This window comes from Oryctolagus cuniculus, chromosome 8, assembly GCF_051225735.1.
Source record: "Oryctolagus cuniculus isolate XC-2025 breed Fujian yellow rabbit chromosome 8, ASM5122573v1, whole genome shotgun sequence".
In the NCBI taxonomy this organism is placed as follows: domain Eukaryota; kingdom Metazoa; phylum Chordata; class Mammalia; order Lagomorpha; family Leporidae; genus Oryctolagus; species Oryctolagus cuniculus.
Window position 1 is genome coordinate 28,702,615 of NC_142874.1, and position 14,229 is coordinate 28,716,843.

General features: G+C 46.3%; 2 protein-coding genes across 2 annotated transcripts in view; one reads left to right on the forward strand and one right to left on the reverse strand.

The window, feature by feature from the left end:
- Positions 1-262: 262 nt before the first annotated feature.
- LOC149124945 (uncharacterized) lies at positions 263-11,366 on the forward strand. Its single transcript, XM_089302219.1, has 2 exons — positions 263-2,606; positions 9,369-11,366. Exons 1-2 carry the CDS (start codon positions 2,028-2,030, stop codon positions 9,423-9,425), a joined length of 636 nt encoding a protein of 211 aa, XP_089158345.1. The 5' UTR covers positions 263-2,027; the 3' UTR covers positions 9,426-11,366.
- The window catches only part of LOC149124946 (protein transport protein Sec24B-like), a 153,622-nt gene continuing 145,226 nt past the window's right edge, over positions 5,834-14,229 (reverse strand). Inside the window, exons 9-10 of the mRNA XM_089302218.1 lie at positions 12,811-12,903; positions 5,834-7,484 (exon numbers count right to left, since the gene is read on the reverse strand). Coding sequence (XP_089158344.1) covers positions 12,858-12,903 — 46 coding nt within the window. The 3' untranslated portion in view covers positions 5,834-7,484; positions 12,811-12,857. The remainder of the gene's footprint in view (positions 7,485-12,810; positions 12,904-14,229) is intronic.

Sequence of the window (14,229 nt, forward strand, 5' to 3'; positions counted from 1 at the left end):
AGTTTGGTGGTAGGAGTCCAGGCTCCTTCAGTCCTCAACAGCTAGCCCTAAAAGGTCAACCCAGGGCATAGGTGGGGTGGATGGCCTACTGACTCAATTAGGATGGGCAAGAGGACAGTCCATTCCTCAATGGCCCTTCTGGCAACATTTAGGGGAAAGAGCCGGTGGGTCTCTAGGGTTGGGAAATGCTCTGGCCCAGTGGCTCATTTGGCCATATTTAATTTTTTTATTTTTTTGACAGGCAGAGTTAGTGAGAGAGAGAGAGAGACAGAGAGAAAGGTCTTCCTTCCTTTGGTTTGCCCCCTAAATGGCTGTCACGGTCGGCGCGCTGTGCTGATCTGAAGCTGGGAGCCAGGTGCTTCCCCCTGGGCTTTCCATGCAGGTGTAGGGCCCAAGCACTTGGGCCATCCTCCACTGCTTTCCTGGGCCACAGCAGAGAGCTGGACTGGGAGAGGTGCAACCAGGACAGAATCTGGCAACCCGACCGGGACTAGAACCCGGCATGCCAGCACCGCAGGTGGAGGATTAGCTTAGTGAGCCACGGCACCAGCCGACTGGAGCTTCCTTAAATCCTCCTGTGGGATGGGGGCGGGTGTTGGCTCAACCGCCATGACTCTTGGGCCAGGCTGTGGAGCTGTCCTCAGGGCCCTGCATGTGGCTCTGGCTCCAGGAGCCCGGAGCACAGCTGGACCCCCCCACTCTGGCAAGATGAGCTGCATCCCTGCCTGCCCAGGGGGCCTCTCCCTGAATGACCCCACACAGGCTCCTGGCCTGATGACCACAGCTGTCTTCAGACAAGACCCTCATAGGACTGGGGGGCGGGGCTCCCACCTGTATAAGGGCAGGGCTATAGGGAGGTGGGGCTGTGGGAGACCCTGCACAGTGAAGGCCAAAGCCAGCCGGGCATTGGATCTGAGGACACCTGGAAGGCCCAGGTGCCCTGAGCCCATTTGTGGGGGCCGGGTTGACTCCTGTGAGTAGGGGTGGGTGCAGAGGCAGGTTCTGGAGGTCCCAGGGGCAGAACTCAAGTGCAAGTGAGTGTGGGGTTTTGCAGTCCTAGCCTCGGGCCAACAGAGGGGCAGCAGGACCCAGAGCATTGTTACCTGTGGGCTCTGGTGGGGGGGGGTCCTGTTCTCATCCCCTGCTGTGACTGCCATACATGAGCACCTGGGTCCCCATGCAGAGCAGAGATGGGTTTGTCTCAGCTCTAGAGGCTCGCAGTGGAGGCCCAGGTGCAGGCTGTTCAAGCTCTGGGGAGGCTGCACTGTGCTTCCAGCTGCTGCCTCCCCTGGATGCTCATGGGACAGAATCGGGACAGCCGAATCTCATGGGGAAGGGGCCAGTGGCCCAGGGACAGGAAACACAGGGCACCCCTGCCACCTCTTTAGAAACAGCACTCCTTGTCCCCGAGTGCCTGGCCCAGACTTCATGTCTGCCCCACAGCCCCAGCCCTCACCATCACCTTAGGTGAGGATCCATTCCAGCCATTAAGGAGGGACTAAGATGCTGGTAATCAGCCAATGCACTATTTTTTATTTTATTTTATTATTTATTTATTTGAGAGTAGAGTTAGGGTGAGAGGGAGAGACAGAGAGAAAGGTCTTCCATCCATTGGTTCATTTCCCCAAATGGCCACAATGGCCGAAGCTACAGTGATCAGAAGCCAGGAGCCAGGTGCTTCTTCCTGGTTCCCCATGCAGATGAGGGACCCAAGCACTTGGGCCATCTTCTACTGCTTTCCAAGCCGACAGCAGAGAGCTGGATTGGAAGAGGAGCCTCCAGGACTAGAGCCGGCACCCACATGGGATCGGGCAGCGCAGGCAGAGGATTAGCCTACTGTGCCACAGCGCCGGCTCCAGCCAATGCACCATTAGGGTCAGGAAGTCAGGTGGGGTAGGTGACAGGAACAGCATGGGACCCGGAGTTGGTGCCAGTGGTCCCCAGAGATGGGAGAGTGAGGCAGGCATCAGGGCCTGTGCAGCCCGTGGGGCTATGCAGGAGGAGCCAGAGGTGTCCCCAGCTATGCCATGGCCCAGGCTGCCGAGTCCCTTCCCTCTGGGGCGAGGAGACTGGAGCTGAGCTCAGCTTCACCAGGCACCCTACAGGACAGACGGCGGCTGTGGAGAAGCATCGCCAGTGGAGCAGCCGGGACTCGAACCGGCGTCCCTAGGTCACAGCCTGGAGAGGCTGCACTGCCAGCGGCCCTGGGGCGTCGGACGCTGGACGCGGCAGGCAGCGCGCAGGTGCGTCCCGTGGCGCCACGGCGGCCGCCCACGGGGAGTGCGCCTGCGCCCGGCGCTGTGCCCCGGAAGTGGCCCCTTGTGCCCCGGAAGTGGCCCCTTGTGGCCCGCGGCGCTCAGGTAGGAGTCCTCGCGGGTCCCGTCCGCTGCTGCCAGAGAGCCCGCGCGAGCTGTCGGGAGCCCTCCTGGACGCTGCCGGCGGAGCCTGCGGGAGACCCAGCGCCCCCGGGGTCAGGCCGGGCTCAGAGAGGCTGCGGCCCGAGGCTGCCGCGCCATTTCCCGGGCGCGGTTCTCTTCTTCGGCCCCTCGTGGAAGCAGCGGCCTTCGCGGGCCCCTGTGCCGCCAGCAGACCGGGCCCCCTTGGCGGTGAGTGATGCGGGGGCTGTTGGGGTTTCCCGCTGCGAGTCTTCGCTGCCGGCGTGCCTGTTGCTCTCGGGTCCCGAAGGCGCGGGTGGAGTCGTGGTCTTGCTGTGCGGACGGTCGGTCTGGAACTTTCCCCAGTGTGCGAGCAGCTGTACCAGAGCAGAGGGGGCTCCGTCTCCTCCCGGAGCGACCCCGCGTTCCCATCTGTTTGCGTTTTGATGGCCCAGCCGCCCTGCTCGAGACCCCTGAGACTGTTGACGGGGAGGAATAAGAGTGAAAACGCTCGTCTGTTTCCTGGTCTAGGCGGACAGTTTCTGGTTAACCGGCATTTGGTGTGATGTTAGCGCTCTGTGGGTTTTCAGTGAGAGGCCATTGTCAAGCCGAGGTTTACCTTCTGTTCCTGATTTGATGATTCCTTTTTATTTTGATATGGCCAAAGTGGTGGGAGTTTTTGTGAACTAGGTTTTCTGTGTCTATAGGGATACTTTGTGGGCTTTCCCCATGTTTATTCTGTTCTGTGATATATTGATTGTGTATGGTAGCCATCCTTGCATTCCTGGAGTACCTCTCAGTTGCACCCAGCGTGCTAAGCTTTGGTTGTGCTTCAGGAGCGCGTTTGGTAATATTTTGTTGAGGAATGTGACAGCGCAGTCATGACAGATACGTATGTGCCGTTTTCTTTTTGATGCATTTTTTTTGGATGTTGGGAAAAAGTTGGTCCAATGGGATAAGATGGAAGATTTTTCCCCTTTGTCTCCTTTTTGGAAGGGTTTGCAAATCACGGGTTTTAACTATCCTTCACACAGGAGTTCTGTGTTAATAGGCCAGGTGATGCATATAGTATCAAGTTCGATATAAACTCTAGTAGTTGGCCGTGATGTAGTATTTTATTTATAGCTATGCCTTCCTTTTTTCTTATAAAGTTCTTATTCATTTATTTGAAATTCAGAGTTACATGCAGAGAGAGAGAGAAAGAGAAAGTAAGTCTTTCATCTGCAGGTCCTCTCCAAATTGGTGCAATGATGGGAGCTGAGCAGATCCGGAGCCAGTATCCAGGAGCCAGGGGCCCGGTGGCAGGTTCTCAGAATGGGGCACCAGATAAAGTCCCTGGCTTCTGTTTCAGCCTGGCCCAGCCCTGGCCCTTGTAGCCACCTGGGAGGGGGGTGAACCACCAGATGGGCGATCACAGAGAGAGCAAGAGTGCTTGCGATGCCCCATGCACTGCTTCTCTCCCCAAGCGGCTTCAAAGGCCAGCGCTGGGCCAGGCAGAAGCCAGGAGGCAAGAACTCCATTCAGGACTCCCAGGAGGGAAGGAGGCAGGATCCAAGTACCTGGGCCATCAGCGGCTGCCTCCCTGGTTCCCAACCTGGAGTAGCGGGACTGGAATCGGCTCTTGGGTGCCCCACACTGGACGTAGCAGCATGCAGATCCGTCCCATGGCGGCCGCCTGTGGGGAGTGAATTTGCGCCCTGCACTGTGACCAGGAATTGTACCCGTAGGTACATCTCCTGCTCAGCCATCCTCAGATGGAAGTCTGCTTCTCATCTGTTCCTGCCCAAAAGCCTGTTCAAGCCTTGAGGAGCCGTCCTCGATGCTGCTGGCGGAGCCTGAGTGAGACCCAGTGCCTCCGGGGTCAGGCCTGAATCAGAGACACTGCAGTCCGAGACAGCTGCATCAGTTACCTTGCCCTTCTGGAAATTTTTAGGCACGGTCCACTTCTTCGGCAGCTTCCGAAAGACTACCACACCTCCTTGCCTCCTGGGCACCCTGAATGGAGGTCAAGCCTCCTGGCTTCTGCCTGGCCCGGCGCTGGCCGTTGAAGCCGCTTGGGGAGAGAAGCAGAGCACCAGGCATCGCGAGCCCTCTTGCCTCTTGCTCTCTCTCACGGATCGTCCATCTGGGGGTTCAACCCCCAGGTGGCTACTAAGGCCGGGGCTGGCCCAGGCCGAAGCAGAAGCCGGGGACTGTATCCGGTGCTCTACTGTGGGTTCAGGGGCCTGAGTCCTTGGGCCGTCTCCCTCTGCTTTCCCAGGCATGTCAGCAGACAGCTGGATCCCACGGGGAAAGGCTCCCAGGAGGGGCCGGTGCTGTGGGGGAGTGGGTAAAGCCACTGCCCGCAGCACCTGCAGCCACATGGGCACCGGTTCGAGTCCCAGCTGCTCCACTTCCAGTGCAGCTCTCTGCTGTGGTCTGGGAATGCAGTAGAAGAGGGGCCAAGGTTGGGCCCCTGCACCCATGCAGGAGACCCCGGGGGAGGCTCCTGGCTCCTGGCTTCAGATCTGCTCAGGCCCGCCCATTGCAGCCAATTGGGTAGCAGACCAGCAGATGGAAGACCTCTCGATCTTGATATTCTCTCTCTCTCTCTCTCTCTGAATTTCAAATAAATAAGATCTTCACAAAAAATAAAAAATTAAGAAAAGGAAGACATAGCTATAAATAAAATACTACATCAAGGCCAACTACTACAATTCATTTAGAATTTTATATTCTATGCATTACCCTACCCTATTAACACAGAATTTGAAAAGAAATTTAACTCACTCTTAGAAAAGGTGTTGGTACCCATTCTTTCTCTTCTGCCTTAGAAACGTTCCGTGTGGTATTATCTATGACTTACGTATGAGGAAATCAATGTAGTTTATTCATTCAGACACTTGGGTACCCACTCGCACAGGGATTTGAGACACCTGTGATCTACAGAGTTCTCCACTGAACACAGGTCTGCTCCCCAACCTCCGCCCTCCACAGTCTAGGCCTGCATTTAACGGATGGAGCATGCTTGAACTAGGACAAACTGTGTCTTCTACAGAGCACGATAGAATACGTAAAGGTAGCGTCTGAGGTCCCTCTTGGCATTTTCTACGTGCACATTATCACGTTGGTACTTTTTCTCTCCTTTTTCAATGTTAGATACAAATTGGGAGGGAGGAAGTCAAACTATGCCTATTGGCAGATGACATGATTCTATATAGTAAGTAATGTCACTTAAGATGAGTCATTCTCATTTCCATCAGGGTGTGTGAGATAGTACTTTTCTTTATCCCAAGAAAATAGATTCACAAAATCAGTAAAAATTATTTACCGCACAAAGAGTCCTTTTCCTTTCAAAGTTCATTAATTGGGACTTTTGCAGTATAGAACATAAAATTACATTTTATATTCCTTTTTTTATTTTAAAACATTATTTTATTTTTCATTCAGTATAATATTTTTTTTTTTTGACAGGCAGAGTGGACAGTGAGAGAGAGACAGAGAGAAAGGTCTTCCTTTGCCGTTGGTTCACTCTCCAATGGCCGCCACGGCCGGTGCCCCGCGCTGATCCGATGGCAAGAGCCAGGTACTTATCCTGGTCTCCCATGGGGTGCAGGGCCCAAGGACTTGGGCCATCCTCCACTGCACTCCCAGGCCACAGCAGAGAGCTGGCCTGGAAGAGGGGCAACCGGGCCAGAATCCGGCGCCCCGACCGGGACTAGAACCCAGTGTGCCGGCGCCGCAAGGTGGAGATTAGCCTAGTGAGCTGCGGCGCCGGCCTCATTCAGTATAATATTGTTTGAGCTTTTTTGCTCTCTCTATGTAATGTGGATGAATATTTGTTTTTATATTCTAGTGGATATACAGTTTTTGGGGAAATATGCTATTATTGAATGAGTGATTTTTGGACCACAACAAAATCATTCGCAAAGTTCAAGATGGTAATCTTGAAGTCAATTAAATAAAAAGCATAGTTGATATGCTTATAAAATTTTCTTATAAATATATTTTTTTAAAAATGAAAACAAGGTTATATTTACTAATGTACTTTGAAAGCATCACTTTAGGATACAAATGGAATTAAGTACTTGGTAATATCCACAAACTAATGAAAATTTATTGATTCATCTATATAACTAAGTAAAGTGCAGTATCACTACACTCCCCCAAGAAGTAAATTCAGTATATACTATATACAAAAAAAAAAGTCCACACCAAAAATTAAAAAAACAACCAAACCATATTGTCAAGCAAAATATTTTTAATTAATAGGCTGATCATAAATAAATCCTCATAAAAGATTTAGCAGAATTACAAAGAGTTTGTGTCCCATTTGTGGACTCAATGCAGAATATGCATTGGTCAATCACATTCTCTAACCGTGACAAAAAGAGATGTCATCAGCAGTATAAGCAATTCCTGTTCTGTAGCTACATTTTTATACTTTCTTTACAAATGTAACAGTTATGTACATTATACATATATACATATGCTTCTCTATAGTTCGTGTTCTGAAACTATTGTTTTTACAGGGAAAATGCTGAATTTATTTAATGAATAGGAATCATTCCTTGTTAAAAAGTAATTCATATAAACAAATAACATGGTACCTGCTGCCTTTTTGGAATCTTTTGTCAGAATTCACGCCAAAAATGTTATATTAATAGTAAGACAAAAGAATTTATCTAATTTTATATTAGGACATATCATTCCACACAGTTGTATCAATTTGCCCGTTGGCAACAAAGAGAACACTATACTGCTGCACTACTGGAAATGTATAGAAACCAATTCAAAACATACTGGGCAAAACGGCATCATCCCTACCATTATTTCAGGCTGAAGAAAATCTGTCAAGTTCTCTTTTCGCCTTTATCTTTTGCCACGACCTCAGAGTACAGTGCATTGAATCATGTAACAGCAAGCTCCTGCATTCCACATTTCTTGTGTGCTTCGTCAACAGATAATGCTTTACCTAGATAATAAACCTTTTTCTTATTCCATTTTATTCTACTTCACTTACAAATTTGCTGCTGAACGTGAAGCAAAAATTCATAATAAGAGAATGCAGCTTCTGTCTGGTCTTCAATCAAATGCAGAAAAAATTCTGTTTTGGCAGGACTCTCATCTCTGAAACAGAAAAGGACATTTGTAGGCCGGCGCTGCAGCTCAACAGGCTAATCCTCTGCCTAGCGGCGCCAGCACACCGGGTTCTAGTCCCAGTCAGGGCACCGGATTCTGTCCCGGTTGCCCCTCTTCCAGGCCAGCTCTCTGCTGTGGCCTGGGAGTGCAGTGGAGGATGGCCCCTGAACCCCATGGGAGACCAGGATAAGCACCTGGCTCCTGCCTTTGGATCAGCACAGTGCACTGGCTGCAGTGACCATTGGAGGGTGAACCAACGGCAAAGGAAGACCTTTCTCTCTGTCTCTCTCTCACTATCCACTCTGCCTGTCAAAACACAAAAAACAAAAACAAAAAAACAGAAAAGGACATTTGTCTAAAAGTGCATGTTGTTAAAAAGAATAATTATTCATTAACAAAGCTGTTAATAAGTGGAGACTATAGAAAATGGAACACAGGAGATATTAATCAAGGAGCAATATTCTACCACCAGAATCTATTTTGACATTATTTAAAGTGTGCTTAAAAGACATGTTATTTCACATATATTGCACAGGAAGAGATAACTTCATAATTCAGTCACATAAGTTCTTACTTCACCACATGAAGGACTGGGCTTAGTGGTCTGTTGTCTCTTAGCCAAGTTATAAAAGATCTGGTTCTTTTTTTTTTTTTTTTTTTTTTTTTTTTTTTTTTTTTTTTTTTTTTTTTTTTGACAGGCAGAGTGGACAGTGAGAGAGAGACAGAGAGAGAGAAAGGTCTTCCTTTGCCGCTGGTTCACCCTCCAATGGCCGCCGCTGCAGCCGGCGCACCGCGCTGATCCTGGCAGGAGCCAGGAGCCAGGTGCTTTTTCCTGGTCTCCCATGGGGTGCAGGGCCCAAGCACCTGGGCCATCCTCCACTGCACTCCCTGGCCATAGCAGAGAGCTGGCCTGGAAGAGGGGCAACCGGGACAGAATCCGGCGCCCCAACCGGGACTAGAACCCGGTGTGCCGGCGCCGCAAGGTGGAGGATTAGCCTATTGAGCCACGGCGCCGGCCAAAAGATCTGGTTCTTTCTGATGAAAGTGTATCTAGTTCTGGAAGATGTGTCTGGGAAAAAATATAATTAGGAAACTATTTCCTATTCAGTACTCATCACCAGTATTAAAACTAAATCTTAGTGTTCAGTACCACCAACTGCAGCACTCTATTCCCCAGCCCCAAGAGTAGCAATCAAATAAATGAAATTTAAATTGTTGACAAATCTGTTTATATGAGCATACTTTGAATTTAATTAGCTTACTGATAAGCTGACCTTGAAAAAGAAAAAAAAACCTTGTAATTTTTATGTACTTATGAAAAGAATAGACTTTTAGGTCTTTCTAAAATAGCCTTGCATATAGTTGCAAAATACTCATTGGAATGTAAATAAAATTAAAATTAAAAAGATAGATTAATTGTATTTGTAATCCTTGTCAATAGGAAAAAATGTCTATTTTCATGGGAATTTTTTCAACTTTTTTTTTTAAATAAACATTTAAAAATCACATACACAAGCATATTTTTTGGGAAAAAAAAAACCAGCGACCAGAAAAGCATTGTAGTGCAGCAGTTAAGGCCACCACACCATTATCAGCATTCTAGTATCACCTGCTCCTCTTCCAATCCAGCTTCCTGGTAATGTGCCTGAGAAGGCAACTGCAGATGGTCCAAGTGCTTGAGTCTCAGCTACCCAAAGGGAGACCCAGATGGAGTCAGAGACTCTTAGCTTTGGCTTGGTCCAGTACCGGCTACTGAAGCCATTTGGGAATGAGCCAACAAATGGAAGATCTCTCTATCTGTTTCCCCCAACCCCTGTTCCCCTCTTTCTGTCACTTTGCCTTTCAAATAAATAAATCTTTTCCTCCCTCAAGGTGTACTTCAAATATTTTGTGGAAGAATGGAATCAAAATAATAGTTTATTCTGGTGAAAAGTTTTGAAATCCATGAATATGAGAGAGCTTCAAAAAAAGTTCATGAAAATGCCTACTATGAAAAAAACCTGCAGGAATTTCAAATTGTTTTACTCCAAAACACATTTACCTGTGCATCTCATTTTCTATGAACTTTCTGAAGAAGCCCCATACAAATGGGATCATACTATGCACTTTTGTATCATGTCAGACTGTAATCTTTTTCTTATGTGTATAAATATTACTACTGTAATTCTATGGGCATCCATGCATACATCTATGAAAACAGCTATGGGATACATTGCTAGGAGTAAAATAATTAACTGTGTCACAGCATTTGATTTTGAATTTTAACACTGTTAAATGGCACTTCCAAAAGGTTTGCATAAATGGACACTACAGTGACTGATGCCTTGTACCCTCTATGTGATTGCCCATCACCAAATTTTAAACTCTGTCAATCTGGTATATGAAAGAAATGCTCTGTGGTTATTTTATCTCGTTTTCCTGAACTATGAGTGAGGCTGATCTTATTCCACACGGCCAATATTATGTTCTCCTATGGATTGCATGTTCAAAATCCTATGTCCATTTTTCTTCTTTTTCCCTTAGGGATCACAGGGTGTCTCTCTTAGAGATTTGTAATGTACTTTTTATATTAGAGAAGATAGCTCTTTTCCAGTCTTATAGATTATAGATAATTTTATAATTTTGTTGTCTATCTTTGGGCTTTATTTTTACCAAGTATAAACATTTTATTTCTATGCTCTTGGGTTTATTAATCTTTTCAATTACTAACTTACAAAAGCTTTACCTGTTTCTATATTATATAAATAATTGTAATAAATGCAGTGACTTGTAATGGTTTGCTGTTTCATGTTTAAACACCTGATTCATTTGAAAGTTATTTGATGTACAGAACAAGATAAATATCCAGCTTTGTTTTCTTCCCAGTGTCTAATCCATAGTCCCATCATTTTCTTTCTAATTCCATTTCCTCCGGAGTGACTTGAAATGCAGTCTTTACCACATTTTGTTTTTCATGAACTGGATCCATTTCTGAAACCTATTTAGTTTTACTGACTGACCTGTATGTTGTACCCATATCATAGTACATTTAACTACAACTTTACAATAAGAGTTCTTATTTTATTTAGTAGAATGTATTTTTCATAGTTTTCCTTTGTGTGGACACCAGCCTCCCTTTTCAAATGTTTCCTTGTTCTTATCTGTTGAGTCTTAATAAGGAACTCTGGCATTCACTTGCCAACTTAGAAACAAACAACTAAGATTACATCGAATTTATATTAACTTTGGGAAAAAGAGGAAGTCTACAATATACAAGAATAAGGTAGGCCTTTTTTTTGCAATTAATTGAATATATAGAACTGCTTTCAGAATCGTATTTCTTTGGTATTAGTTAACACATATTTGGTAAAAGGCAACTGGAAAAGCTGTAAGAAAAATAATCTAAGTCAAAAACTATGGTTGCTTTCCTCTTTTCCTGGGGCCAGTGCTGTGGTGCAGAGGGTTAATGCCCTGGCCTGAGGGTCCGGCATCCCATATGGGTGCTGATTTGAGACCCAGCTGTTCCACTTGGGCCCCTGCACCTGTGTGGGAGACCCAGAAGCAGCTCCTGGCTCCTGGCTTTGGATCAGCGCAGCTCCAGCTGTTGTAGCCAATTGAGGAGTGAACCAGCAGATGGAAGACCTCTCTCTCTGCCTCTCCTCTCTCTGTGTAACTCTGACTTTCAAATAAATAAGTAAATCTTAAAAACAACAACAAAAAAGAACATTAAGCCTTTGTCTTAAAATGTAAACTAAACATGGATTTCAAATTTTTTGCAACAAAATAAACTCCTAATTTAAAAAAACCCCTATGGTTGTTGGAAAATAATTCTATGGTTCATCACAAAGTTAAACGTAGGGTTACCTCATGCCCTAGCAACTCCACTACTGGCTACAAAGCCAAGAGAATTAAAAAAAAAAAAAAAATATATATATAGTTTATATATATATATATATATATATATATATATATAAATTATGTGGTAGCAATAGTCACAACAGCCCCAAAGCAGAAACAAGTGAACATGTCCATAAAAGGATAAACAATAACCAAAATGTGTTATACCCATAAAATAGACTATTTTCAGTCATAAAAATGAATAAAGTAGTAATATGCATGTACTTCAAAAAAGTGTGGAAAATAAAACTGAAAGATTTATTTATTTTGGTGCAAAGCAACTTTGAGATCCATGCATAACTTTTCATTAACTTTTTGAAGACCTTGGTATGCATTGGATCTCAAACTTTTTTGCTATAAAAATAACTTTACATTTTCCATGGGCTTTTTAAAGTACTCCTATATATGCCACCAAATGAGCAAATTTTGATAACATGGGAAACAGTCTAGTGTTGTGCAGTTGGTTAATTTGCTGCTTGCAATGCTGGCATCTAATACCAGAGTGCCAGTCCCAGTCTGAGCTGTTTGGTTTTTAATCCAGCTTCCTGCTAATGTGTCTGGGAAGGCAGCATATGATGGCCCAAGTACTTGGGCCTCTGCCAGCAATGTAGGAGACCCAGATGGAGTTCCTGGTTCCTGGCTTGGCATGTCCCAGCCCAGGCTGATGTGGCCATTTTGGAAGTGAATCAGAGGATGGAAATCTCTGTCTCTCTACCTTTCAAATAAATAAATATTAGGGAAGAAAATGGAGCTGGCACAGCAGCATAGCAGGTAAAGCTGCTGCCTGCAGTGCCGGCATCCCATACGGGCACCAGTTCCGGGACCCAGCTGCTCCATTTTCAATCCAGCGTTCTGCTATGGCCTAGGAAAGCAGTAGAAGATGGCTCAATTGCTTGAGCCCCTGCACCCATATGGAAGACCTGGAAGAAGCTCCTGGATCCTGGCTTTGGATCAGCCCAGCTCCAGCCATTGGGGCCATTTGGGGAGTGAACCAGTGGATGGAAGATCTCTCTCTCTCTCTCTCTCTAACTCTGCCTATCAAAAAAAATAAATCTTAAAAAAAAAGAGGGGGAGAGAGAGAGAGAGACATGGGGAGTGAAAGAAGCAAAACAAATAGCCACATATCGTACGCCTTCATTTATATGCCATGCCCAATGGGCAAATCTGTAGATAGAAAGTAGATAGGTATTTCCAGGGCAAGAAGGATCAGGGAGGATTGGGAGATATGGGGTTTCTTTTCTGGGGTGATAGAAGTGTTCTGAAATCAATATAGTGGTGAGAACTGTGTAACTGTATAAATATACTGAAAAACAAAACAAAAACACTGAATTGCACACTTTTAAAACAGATAACATAGTGAACCTTAAATAAATCTTATGTTAATAAAAAAAAAACTAAAACATGCAAACAAAAAGTTAAAGTATAAAAATCCACTGACCATTTTCTGTGGAATTGATGCAAAATTAGGGCACCCCAGTACATCCTCTATGAAGTTATTTTCACAGCCTTTTCCAATCCAAATGTAAAAAACCTACAAACAAGACAACAAAGTATCAAAAATCCCCTAATATTTAAGAAAACCGGCCGGCGCCGCGGCTCACTAGGCTAATCCTCCGCCTTGCGGCACCGGCACACTGGGTTCTAGTCCCAGTTGGGGCGCCGGATTCTGTCCCGGTTGCCCCTCTTCCAGGCCAGCTCTCTGCTGTGGCCAGGGGGTGCAGTGGAGGATGGCCCAAGTGCTTGGGCCCTGCACCCCATGGGAGACCAGGATAAGTACATGGCTCCTGCCTTCTGATCAGCGCGCCGGCCGTGGCGGCCATTGGAGGGTGAACCAACGGCAAAGGAAGACCTTTCTCTGTCTCTCTCTCACTGTCCACTCTGCCTGTCAAAAAAAAAAAAAAAAAAAAAAAACATAAATAGCTAATTTTCTCAAACTAATCATGCATAAGAAAAGTATACGATCTCAAAGTAGGCACAACATAAAAGTAACATGGAAACTGTACTTAGTTCATTATGAATGTGCATCCAAGGATCTAGAGTGGTTTCTATTGTTTTTGCTTCAATTTTAAGGATTCCCAGAAAATTTATTATAACTTCCTCCTCCCCTACCGGTGAGATCATGGTCCCTCCAACAACTGACTCTCCCCTTCGGTCTGCTGCTGCCCCAGTCGGGAGCCAAGGAAAGGCCCCAGGCCTATCAATAAAACGAGCAGTAAGCCAATGACGGGCACCTTCCCGGAACCTCACCCACGTAAGACAGGAGTCCTTGGGGACTGGCAAGGATATCCAATGATGGGTAAGAGGTGCTGGAGCTCCGGGTTGATTCCTAAGACAGGCACTGCTCGTTCATCACATTTGGCCTAACTGGCAGCCATTTCTGTTTAATTGATAAGAAAGGGGGATATGTCGGGGAGCACGCAGCATGTGGCCTCTTAGTAGAAAGACAGGACTAGACAGCCCAGACCAGATAATACTGATAGCCCAACCTTGTGTGACCTTATGCCTTAAGACCTTGTAACCTTTCCCCTACTTGCACAAGCATTGCAGCTACAAGATAAGCTCTCCCTCCTTCCCCCACCCGACGTCTTGCCCTCCTAAACGCCCCTCCTTCCCCCGCCCGACACCCAGCCTTTATGATATATAAGTGTGTGCTTGAAAAATAAAAATCGCAGCTTGATCAGGACTTGTCTTGCTGCCATCTTTGTGTCTCCTGTCCCTTTCATTTCTCCTTCTAGGTGCTTGGCCCCAGTTGCTGTCCTGCGGGATGGGACAATAATCAAGATGATTGACTCACTCTATTTCCCAGTCATTCTTTCAATTGTTGCATGCCATCCTTGTGTGGTGATGCAAATCCTTT

Excerpts from the sequence above, each read along its gene's own strand:
- LOC149124945 (XM_089302219.1), top strand. The coding sequence starts at position 2,028 with ATGGCCCAGGCTGCCGAGTCCCTTCCCTCTGGGGCGAGGAGACTGGAG. Across the intron at positions 2,607-9,368 it reads CAGACCGGGCCCCCTTGGCG|GTGTACTTCAAATATTTTGT; the intron begins GTGAGTGATGCG and ends TCCTCCCTCAAG.